This window comes from Zeus faber (genome assembly GCF_960531495.2).
Source record: "Zeus faber genome assembly, chromosome: 7".
Lineage (NCBI taxonomy): Eukaryota > Metazoa > Chordata > Actinopteri > Zeiformes > Zeidae > Zeus > Zeus faber.
In genome coordinates this window covers 4862882-4875193 of record NC_137203.1, presented here as the reverse complement: position 1 = coordinate 4875193, position 12312 = coordinate 4862882, and the positions used below count along the sequence as shown (strand labels likewise).

Genomic DNA, 12312 nt, shown 5'->3' with positions numbered 1-12312 from the left:
TTCCGTTTGCAACGTAGACGCAGGTTTCCCATGTCACTTAAATCCCTTTGAAATGGAGAGAGAGAAAGATACGGAGAGGAAAGAGGGAGACAGGGAGATAGAGAGAGACAGAAAGACAGAGAGAGAGAGAGAGAGAGAGAGAGAAAGATACAGAGAGGAAAGAGAGACAGACAGAGGGAGAGACAGAGAGAGAGAGAGAGACAGAAACTCAGACAAAGAGCGAAACCCTGAGTGCCTTTGGTTCCGCTCCGGCAGCCCACATCTGCTGCCAAATTGAATGGTACGAGGGTTAAAAACCAGGATGTTTGGCGCCTCCTCCGCTTGGAGGACGCTGCGCTGACTGAGCGCCCGTCTCCTCCCTCCCACACTGGGCGAGCGCAGCCGCTCTCTGCTGATAAAGAACAGCCTCCAACCCCCAGAGGCCCCAGAGGCCCCAGAGGCCCCAGAGCCCCGTTCGGCCTCTCCCGGCTGAACCGCCCGTCTCCCGGGCTCCCGGGCGTCTTCACACTTTCTAAGTAAAGGCAGAAGCTGCAATTAGGCACCACGGGGCCCTTAGTAACACGACAAGATTGGAAGCAAACAGGAGCGGCGCGGGGGGAGCGGCGCGGGGGGAGCGGGGCTCCAACGGAGCGCCGTCTGGAGAAGGGCTCTGGTGATCGGGGCCAGAACCCAGAGGGATAAAGGGAGGACCTACACACCAACCCCCCGGAGGTGAGAGTGAAATTCATTTCTGATGGGACCGCACACGGGAGAACATCACCCCCGACCCTTATCAAGTCACCGCCGGGCAATCCACCGCAATCCGGCTCAATCCGACGCCCGCCCTCAACAACCGTCCGCGCAATGTTCCACCGCAAAGCGACAGAACGTTTTCAGTCTCCCCCTCCGGCCACGGCGTCCCGCTCAAAACGCTGACCCCGCTGAAAGCCTTTTCAAAAGGTATTACCTTCCGCCTCCAGACACATCGGGAGATTGGTCGTGGTCACGAGCCAGAAGCTCCTGTTTCGTTTTGCTTTTATCGACCCCGCTTCCTTTACTGGGGGGGTTTTGGGAACCACGCCAGCGGTGACGGTGACGGTGGCCCAGAGCCAAACTAATTAAAACTCTTAAAAACAGAACCATACAAATAAGGAAGACATTAATCATGGGTCCCTCGTTCAAGGATGAAACACTTTGCAAAGTCCTTCTGCTGAGCAACATCGAGTTGGGCGGTGATTTCGGGGTCGTTCCAATACAATGTTAAACATACGATATGTCAATGTGCATTTTCTGCACCAAAGACATCTCCTGTTCTATGGATATTCCTCAGTATCAAACCTACTTCATCCTGGTACCAGCCTGACCAAATACCAGTATTGGTATCAATTCATCCCCAATTGTGAACAAATGAAATCCCTCACGCTGCTTGGAGCTGTTTTCATTTGTAATTTCGGCTGCAGTTTGAATTGCATCATGTCCACATGAGGAAGAAGATGGTTAAAAATTGACGAGGCGCCGGCCTTAGAACGGTTCACCGGGCGCTCTACAGACGCTCACTGGTCCCAATAGTCAAGACTGGCAAAAAAAAAAAATTTAATAAAATCTTTGACGGTAACTCAGAGTTGATAATCTTTCAACACATAGTTCTGCATGCCAACTGTGTTAGCTCAATGCATGGCTGCAGAGGGGATCGACTAGCCTAGCTCCTGGGAAAGGAGGGAAACACATCTCCAGGCATCTCAACAGCAGAGTTATTTCATAGGGATGCACCGATTGTGAGATTCTGGGCCAACGACGACAGCGATGATTAAAATAACAATTCGGCCGATAGCGACATTTTCCGAGTTCCAGTGAATGCATCATCACTCACAGTTTTCCCGAGTTCCCCTGAACGCAGCACCGCTTCTTGTTTGGAGCGCTCCAGAGAGACGTGTCTTCTAAAATCGTGGCGTCATTCTCTCGGGCGGATAAAAAACATGAAAAAATAAAAATGCTAAAATGGGCGTCACGCCCAAGTTAAGTCTTTGTGTGGGAAACGGCGGATAAACATCGGCCGCTGCTGTCGATGAACGTCATCTTATCTGCTGACAGGACGGTGCCGGTCAACAAGGTGAACATCGGCCGACACCGATGTACGGCCGATAAATCGTTGCATCCCTATTATTTAAGCAACACATCAGTGTCTCAAGAGGTAGAACGGGTCGTCTAGTGATCGAAAGGTAGGCGGTTCGATACCGAGCTCCACCTAGTAGCATGCTGAAGCGTCCTTGAGCAAGACACTGAACCTGTAACTGCTCCCGATGAGCCTTCCATGGCCGCCTCTATCGGTGTTTGGATAAGTTGTCCGTCGCTTTGGCTAAATGACAATGTAAAATACAACTACGATGAATTAGAAAAGCGGATCTTCCTTTTAACCCGTCGGTGTTGGAGGAACTGGGTTGGCCACAGATGGATGGATCGCTACATCAATCACTCTTCAGCAAACGACCTGACAACCCCCGGCCCCGGTTTGAGGCCAGTTGACTTTCAAGCCCCTGATGTTTGATTTGTCAACTTTCAAAGTGGAGTGCAGCGCCGCAAACCGCCGCCCGATCATTTTAACGGCCGCATCTCAGCCAAAAGGTGTAATTTGGCTTCGGCACCTGAGCCTGGCTTTGTAACGTGCAGAGGGAACAAAGGAGGCCTTGAAAACACGCCATCAATTCCATTATCTCAGGACGACCAACTACCTATTCACCACAGAGTGCGCGCAAGTTTGCTTTTCAGAAATGGTGGGATAATTGCAGACGGAAGCGCGCGGCCTTGGGAGGAGGACGTGCTGCAACTTCCAATTCACAGCGGCCGTCGAAACCCAGGCGCCGGAATGAATCATCGTTTCCCTGAAGAAAAACGACTTTAAAACGTTAACCCTCCCTTCTCAAAAAGAAGGCGTGGTGCTTTATATACATAAGCTCCAGATAAAAGCTTTTTGTGAAATACTATAACACGATCGTGATATTTGAGTTGACGTTAGCAGAAACTGAGATCAACAGCTTAAATTGTCTTTTCTGTGTCGTTTACGCCACTGTCATAGTATAATAGAATTAAACGATAAGAGAATTTGTTTTGACCCAACCGATGGAGACCCAACAAATTCACATTCGATTTAGTGCATCATTTCCAACATTTGTTTGAAATCGATTTGGATGGAAACCTGTGATTGTGGAAACTAACACCTTTAAAAAAATGATCGCCATGCGCTCATATTATTGCAATTAGACGATTACGTACTGATTGGGACAATTCAACTGCACAATATCCAAAATAAACAGAAGACATAGTGTAGTTCAGTTATCTCTTATCTCTTGTTCGCTACTGCTAAATTTGTCCATATTTTTAAAGACACATGAATTTCAAAGTTTTATCCCTGTATGTAGGACTGATGGTACATTTCCTAACACGACAGGAATGCATCTGTTCATAGTCTGTATGTGAACCCTCCATCGCAGAGAGGCACTGTTCTGAGGTGTTAATTGGAACAGAACAACAGAGCCGCCTGCGGAACGCAGCGACGACGTGATGACAGGTGATCGGAACGCTCACACCTTCCTCCCCAAATCCAGGTGATTACTGAAGGTGCTATCCAGGCTTCATCTTCTCTGAGGTTGTCAAAGATGAGATTCATGGAATGTGTTGCACAAAGTAGAATAATAATGTTGTTGTGTTTTCCAGGTTTGTATGAAAAATAATATCTGTTTATATATTAAATTCCATATTAAAAGAGGTTCATCATGTTAAACTAAATAATATTATTAATAATAATAATAACAATAACAATAATAATAATAATAACAATAATAATAATGATAATAATAATAATAACAACAATAATAATAATAGACCTCATATTCCGAGAAATTTAGAGTTCTATTGTCTTACAAACTGTGTGAAACAAGGCAACTCGAAAAGCAAAACCTACATTGTTTTTCAGATCCATTTTTCACAGCCACAGTAAAACACACAAAAACAAAAAAGGAATAGCGGGGTCTTGCTTTTAAAAAGTGAAAGACAGAAATGCCTGCCAAGGCTGCGAAATACCTTGAAATACAATCTGGACGGCGATGTTGAATTCTACTGTGTTTATTTTAAAATGATGACACCAAATACTCCAAATGCAGCAGTGACATTTTGAAAATAATAGATTAGATTAGATTTAACTAATTGTCATTGCGCAGAGTACCTCAGTACAAGTACTGAGGCAGCAAAATGCATTTCTCTGCATTTCACCATCCTAGTAACTGACGTATCTAGGAGCAGTGGCTGCATATAGCGGTGCCCGGGGAGCAGTTAGGGGGTTAAGTGTCTTGCTCAAGGACAGCCAGGACAACATGAAATGTAATCACAGTTATATAGAATCCACAATGAGGGAATCTGTGTTTACTGTAATCATACAGGGATTGGGAGGGTCACAGTCTGGTCATTTGTGCATTTCACACTGTTGCACTGTGACAAGTGTGTTTAAATGTACCTTAGATATTTTTATATTTATATTTATTTATTTATATTTATTTATTTTATTTGCATTTAAAAACATCTTGTATTATATATTTTTTCCTATTTAGTCTAATTTAATAATTTAAAATTAACTTATTTATTTTTTTTGTATTGAATTCTGTATAATTTAATAATTTAAACAGATTTCATTTCAAATGAACAAATTGTGAAGATGTGGATTTCAACCCAGGGATTAATAAAATGTTATCTTCATCTTATCTTAAATGTGGTGTCAATTTGAATGTAACCCACCTTGTTTCCTCCGTCGTGCATGGCCCAGCCGCTGCTCTTCACGCCCAGCGCGGCGTGGGCGTAGCCGGCGTCCAGGCAGGTGACCGGCTGCCCGTACACGGAGTGCAGGCTCCTCGGCTCCTCGTCCCGCGGGTCGAGCAGGTACACGCTCTCCCCGGCGGCCACCGCCACCAGGGGGCGCTGCTGGGCCCTACCCGGCACCAGCACCAGGCTCTCCACCTGCAGCACGGGAACACGCTTTTACTTTTCCGAACATCATTTCCGGGAATATTCAAAAGGTGGAAAGTTTCCGTGGACATCAACGGGAATAAAATGGAAATATTAGGGTTATTTACAACAGGCTGTTTCATGTTGTATGCAGATAGAAAGATAAACCTTTTACCTTATTTATTCCAAGACAGAATTCCAAGCATAGATATATGTTGCAATCTTTCACTGAACATTAAAAAAACCTTCCCTAAAATCAGAGACGCCCATGATGCCACATGAAGCTGGGCCCCCAAGGAATCAAAGTCACGTCAAATTCTCAAAATTCTGTTTAATTCTGAAATTGACGACATAGTTTAAGCCTACATAAGGGCTTGGAGGGTTTGTTCAACAAGTTCAACCATCTTCCAGCATCTTCCGAGGGGTAGAAGGAAGGAGCAAGGACGGGGAGCCCAGCTGAACAGTAAACTGACCGTTTTGGGGAAGTGGGTGTGGCAGAGGGTCCTCCAGTAGCCGCGGTCGTCAGCGTGGTCGAGCCGGACGTCAGGCCCCGACGCCGAGGCCAGAGCGGGGCTGTCGGCGCTCAGGCCGAGGGCGCGGAGCCGCCCGGGGCTCTGGTAGTGCAGGATGGGCTCCCCTCCCGTCTCCGTGCTCCACAGATCCACACAGCCTGCAGGTAGGACAGCGCACGCACGCACAAGTCATTCTCTTACTGACCCTGCCAAGCCCCAATGAAACATCCAATAATATGAGACCAGGAGACTTTGCAGATGGTGAGGCTCTGACTCCTGGTAATGACACTGGCTTGTAGACATGATGTTGTTAACATATAACGCTGCACACAGATGGATTCCGACAAATCGGATAAACAGGATAAGATGTTAGTAGATGAAAGCAGGATAGTACACAAAGGTGAGAGCGGCAAAGAGTACGGTCAAATCCAGAAAAAAGCTGAATTACTTCTACTACTTCAATTACAACCCGATGTTACCTTGTATATATTGTCGCTCGTGGAAAAACGTAAACATATATACGGGACATTCTGGAGATAATTTGACATTTAATTTAACATTTTAAGACTCATTCTACAGCCACATGCATTAAGATAATAATTTATTATTATTATTATTATTATTGTTGTTGTTGTTACAATAGACAAATGATTGTAAAATATTTTAGAACAATCTTAAAAAATACATATATTTTAAAATATATACATCCTTTTTTTGTTGTCCCACTATTCCATAGCTTGTTTTTTTCCCCCCAAACCATCTGTTTGCTTGTTTAATTACCAACTACGTGAATCTGTCTGAAGACCGCATTAGAAAATGCTATGAAGATAAAAAAAAAATTTACGGGTGTAAAGATAGAATAAAATAAATGCAGTATTTTTACGGCACTGATAGCTTAAAAGCATAAAGAGATATTACCATCTCATCGCCTACCTTTTCAGAACACATGGCGACTGAGCGTAGCCTACACTGTAGGCTGTGTTTGGTTGGTAGATACAGTAGTCATGTCGCCTACGCCTACATGACCGCCCTCGTGTGGTTGAAAGGTGCGACTACGTTACGTTGGTAGTTTCGCCAATACACTATGTCATGTCATTTTATAGATAATTTGTCCATTTTGACCGACCAAGGAAGAAAATCTGCCGTCTGTTTTGGCGACCCAATCGAAACCCCTGCGCGCGGGTCGCTCCCCAGCCTTTGACTCCCACGGCTTCCCAGTCTCACCGTCCTCGTAAGCGGCCGCTGCCAGCGAGCCGCTGACCTGCACGTGGCCGACGGGCGGGCGCGGCTCCGTGTTCGCCGACAGGCTGTTGGCTTTCAGGAAGGACGCGGCAGAGTCCCAGTGGAGCGTATCCCACAGTCGCACATCGCCCGATGTGTACCTGGAACACAAGCAAAACAAGCAAAAACATAAGACGCCTATTGTGTATCGTGTTGTATTTGATTTTCTAAGACGAGACAACTGTTGAGGCAGACGTCCATCACTTGTGGGCCACAAAATCAATACAATAGATGAATGCCCCAAAAATTATTATTATACGATTTATCTTTGCTTCTACTTGGCCTTGAAATGCTAAATGGTTGATAATTCAAATTAATATTGTCATGGTAAATATGTTCTGATTGAACTCCAGGGTCTGCGGGAGGGTGCATTGATAAGTTTATTGTAATCTAAGGTGGTTTACTCACTGTGTCAACAGCTCCAGGCACAACACGAGAGAACTTTACACAGCGCTGCTCTAACCCCACAACACGAGAGAACTTTACACAGCGCTGCTCTAACCCCACAACACGAGAGAACTTTACACAGCGCTGCTCTAACCCCACAACACGAGAGAACTTTACACAGTGCTGCTCTAACCCCAAAGTCAAGTCCAATGTGTCAACTCCCTTTAGGAATCACAGATCACATCGGTGTTGGTTCCAGCTTTTCTATCCGTCTCCAGAACTTCCCCAAAGAGATTTGGGCGGGAGAGGGGCTTGAGTGAAATGCTCTCACGCTCTGAAAGGGGATTCATCATCCCTCCCACATGGCAAAGCTAAAACCAGCGGCAGACACAAACAGTGTCCTGGATCCAGTGAGACTCGGCAGGACCCCGGGGAATCTGACTGCAGCGTCCCCCGAGACGCTGCTCAGTCTGTCGGGCCCCTGTGGACCCTCACCGCTCATAGCCATCCCCTCCCAAATGCTTCAGACTCGACTCAGTCGTCTGCTAATCACACCGCCATCTCTTAACAAGGTGACGTCATGTGAACCAAGCGGGGCCACATCTGACCCCGTTCATAGCACGCGTTGCAACATTTGGCGGCAAGACGGCCTTAATAAAAGACATTTTATTTCTCCATTTTCGGTTTAAATTTGAACTTCGAGTGATGGCATGCCAACCTCCATCAATGTGCTTTCACAAAACAAATGTAAGAATTTTGGTTTTGGTGGGGGAGGAGATATCCAGTGCTACATCAAGTGATCCGGAAATGTGTTGATTTGCATCAGTATACGCTCCTTTCAATGAAAATTTATGGTTTTATTTACATAAAAAAAAAACAAAAAAAAAACATGTGGCCTCGCTTCCATTCGTTTTTATTTGAAATGTGTTTATTTCTAGAGGGTGAAACACTGCATGACACTCAAATTTTGCCCCTGCCTCTACTAAAAGTGTGACTTGTGTGCAGGTTGTGAGGTGTGGGGACTTACCCCGCCAGGACGAAGGAGTCACAGGAGCTGACGTCACAGAGCACCTTTCCCAGCTCAAACTGCAGCTGGCTGATGGATCCCACGCGGTTCTTAATAGAAATAAAACATAACAAAAACATATGAGAACACCCAGCAGAGGATCAGAAACACCGGACGTCGCATCGAAGGAACCCAGGCCCAATGCCCCCACCTTCCAGTTGGAGCGGACGGTGTTGTCGGAGTTCCTGCAGTCTCGCAGCGTGCTCTTCCAGCAGGGGGAGTGGGACACGTCGGCCCCCGGGTGGTAACCCTCCTTCTGGCACATTCGGTACCAAAGGACCCCGTCCTCTGCCAGCACGTTCCACGCCTTGCTGACCTGGGGGGGAAACGCGACGCATCGCATCACACACAGCATCTGTCTCACACACTCCCTTGCACACCCACCTGAGTGTGGCACTCTCTTTTATTGCTATGGATGTTAAAGGAAGAGGTCGCATTTTTGTTTATTCAACTGTGTTTTTTTCCAATCTCTTGTTGCGCGTGATTATCCTTCTCTCGGAGGAGCAATCGTGATGATTAGTTGTTTAGTCAAAATGTGGTGAATTGTAGGACGAAGAGGGAGGGATGAAGTTGGTGTCAAATGTGTTTAAAAAAAGTGTCTCTTGACATTCCACAGGTCATGCGATGGACACAGACAGACAAATATCCTCCGATGGTATTTGTCCGATGACAGCATAGCTTATTTAAAAGTATAAAACAATAATAATAAAAACTTTCTGGCATTTCTAATAATAACAATAATAACAATGATTATAATGATAACAATAGAAAATAACAACAATAACAATAAATGTAGCTGCAGGCAGCAACACAAAGGTTCCGGTTTAATCGCGTTAAGTACGTTTTACAGTTTTCCGGGTTCTCTGAAACACAGCCCGAGTTACAATTTTCGGAGTTTAGACTGAAGGCCGTATCGGCTCCTCCGGTCTGTAGTCTCCTGGTTGCTTGTCTCGCAGAGCAACCACTATGCGGTCTACACAGCACAACTCTCGGAATGCGCATTGTGCAATGTAATAACACATAGTATTTATATTGTGTTTTGCTAGGTACCCAAAGACACAAAAGAATATATTTTATATATTTAAAACCAGAAGTGAAAATGTGCATGATTGTAAAGACAGGCCCTAAAGTGAGGGTGGGGTGGGGTTGGGGTTAAAAGGTGAAAGCGAGACGGAAAAGGTGAGTTTAGAGGGACTTCTATGTCTATTCACATCACTCCATTGCATTACAGGTTCTCTTAAATCTCACCTGAGCACATCGTCCCAACTCAATGCAGTCCAGATTCTGGAATATCTTCAAAGCTATCTCGTAAGGCAGCTCGATGTCAAAGAAGGGAATGTCATTGACTTCGTTCTGTGAATGGAAAATTAAACATCACATATGACAGTTTTCACTTATTGTGGTCAGTTGTCTTACACTTGACGTCCCCATCATCAGCGTCAGTCTAAACACACACATGGAGTGATACCAGTGTGAGTGCTGGTATCACAGTATGTATGTCATTACTTTTTCACTACTGTAACTACTGGACGCCACCTTTAATTAGTAATGCGGCAAAACTGTAACATGTTACTCACTTCATGTTAACTTGTGTAGATTTGTCATTTCTTATCTCATTTTAATTTGTACCTCATTATTTTTCGCTGCGGTAATGCCAGAATACAAAAAAAACAAGGGAATTAAGTGAAAACAAATGCATGTATGTATGTATTATGTATGTATGTATGTATGTATCACTATGTATATACAGTATGTATGTCCTGTATGTATGTGCGTATCTATGTATATACAGTATGTATGGATGAATGCATGTGTGTGTGTGTGTGTGTGAATATACACACACATATATATATATATATATATATACACACATACATACATACATACATACACACATAAACACACACACACACACACACACACACACACACACACACACACACACACACACACACACACACACACACACACACACACACACACACACACACACACACAATGTATGTATGTGTATGTATTTATGTACAGTGCTGCTTGAAAGTACGTGAACCCCTTGAGCAGTTTAGATGTTTCTGTTGTTTTACCATGATTTCCTTATTTTATCATCACCAGTTTTTATGTATGAAATGTCAGATATATGTTTATCAATTGCATGTACTTGTTCAGTGGGACTTGTTTAAGTAGCCCAAAAAACACATGAAACATGGAATTAGTGTATGTGCAAAAGTAAGTGAACCCCCAGCTGCATTGGTTAAGTCAAGCAGGTAACAGACTCAGGTCAAACACAATTGGGTGCTACATGAATCATTTAAGCAGACAAATGAAATGAGACATCCTTGGGAAAGGATTTGGCCTGCACTAGTTAAAAGAGAGAGGAAACCAACCAAACCACTGTGGTCCCATACAAATCAACAATGCCGAGAGGAAAGGAGAAATCTGAGGACATAAAGAAGAGGGTAGTGACAGCCCATCAGTCTGGGGAGGGCCATAAGACCATCTCCAAAAGATTCCAGCTCCATCCGTCTACTCTAAGACAAATAATTTACAAATGGAGCCTTCAACATGACAGCAACGCCGCCTAAAAGTGGACGCCCATCAAAACTATCACCCAGAATCACCAGAAGAATGATAAATCAGGTAAAGGCCAACCCACACATCACCTCTAGAAAGTTTCAGACCTCTCTGGTTTATCTAGGACAAATTTGCATGCGTCTACAATCATACGAAAATTGAATGGCCATGACATTAACGGGAGGGTTGCTAGAAGGAAGCCTCTGCTCTCAAAAAATAACAAAGCTGCCCGTTTCAACGTTGCCAGAGAGCACTTGGACAAACCAGAGGCCTTCTGGAAGTCCATTCTTTGGACAGACGAGTCCAAAACTGAATTATTTGGTCACAATCAAAACCACCGTGTTTGGAGAAAAGCCAACACGGCATATGAAGAAAAGAACCTCCCCCCAACAGTGAAGCATGGTGGTGGAAATGTGAAGGTCTGGGGCTGCTTTTCTGCTTCTGGACCTGGGCGACTCCATATTATCCAAGGAACCATGTATTCTCAGGCGTATCAACAAAATTCTTGACCAGAATCTCCTGCCATCAGTCAGGGAGTTGAAGCTGGGACGAAAATGGATTATGCAACAAGACAATGACCCAAAGCATTACAGCAAAACTACAAAGGAACGGCTTCAGAGAAAGAGGATTCGTACTCTGGATTGGCCCAGTCAAAGTCCGGACCTTAATCCAACTGAAATGTTGTGGCGAGACCTGAAGAAGTTGATACATACCAGATGTCCCTCCAACCTCTCAACTGGCTGGGCTCTGCAAGGAGGAGTGGGCAAAAATCCCCATAAGCAGATGCGAGAGACTGGTTAGTGGTTACAGAAGACGTTTGGTTGAAGTAATGGCTGCGAAAGGAGGAGCCACAAGCTACTAATAAAAGGGTTCACATACTTTTGCACATGTTCAATTTTAAGTTTTTGTGAAATAAACCACCTTTGTTGAAATAATGAAAATATATCTATTTTTGTGTGTGTGTCCATTGTTTGGAAGGTGTGCTTTACAAATTGGGATTTGGATGTATGTTTAATAAGGTTATTTTAATGTTTTTTCACAAAAACAGTGACCATGTCTGGGGGCGGTTCACAAACTTTCAAGCAGCACTGTATGTACAGTATTTATATATGTATGTGTAGTACTAGTACGGCACCATCGTCAGGCATGACCCCAACCCTAAATATCTCGGTGTCACACTTGACCGTAGCCTCACCTTCAAGCCACACATCCAACAAGTTGCTGCCAAGACCGCTGCCCGTGTAAACCTCCTGAAGAGACTGGCTGGCACTGGATGGGGTGCAAACTTCACCACCCTGCGCACCTCTACCCTTGCCCTTGCATACTCCACGGCTGAGTATGCCGCCCCTGCATGGAGTCACAGCCGCCATACAGCCTGTGTTGATGCTGTGCTTAACACCGCCATGAGGCTAATTAGTGGTGCCCTGCCATCAACCCCTGTCGAGTTTCTCCCCATACTGTCTGGCATTCCACCTCCAGAGCTCCGTCGTAACTTCCTGACCTTGAAGCTGGCCTGCAAGAGTG

General features: G+C 44.9%; 1 protein-coding gene across 1 annotated transcript in view; it reads right to left on the bottom strand.

The window, feature by feature from the left end:
* The window catches only part of fbxw8 (F-box and WD repeat domain containing 8), a gene marked incomplete at its 5' end in the record, with an annotated part of 32644 nt that overhangs the window by 18811 nt on the left and 1521 nt on the right, over positions 1 to 12312 (bottom strand). Inside the window, 6 exons of the mRNA XM_080003769.1 lie at positions 4765 to 4983; positions 5445 to 5641; positions 6708 to 6865; positions 8179 to 8267; positions 8369 to 8533; positions 9466 to 9570. Of these exons, the coding sequence (XP_079859895.1) occupies positions 4765 to 4983; positions 5445 to 5641; positions 6708 to 6865; positions 8179 to 8267; positions 8369 to 8533; positions 9466 to 9570 (933 nt within the window). The remainder of the gene's footprint in view (positions 1 to 4764; positions 4984 to 5444; positions 5642 to 6707; positions 6866 to 8178; positions 8268 to 8368; positions 8534 to 9465; positions 9571 to 12312) is intronic.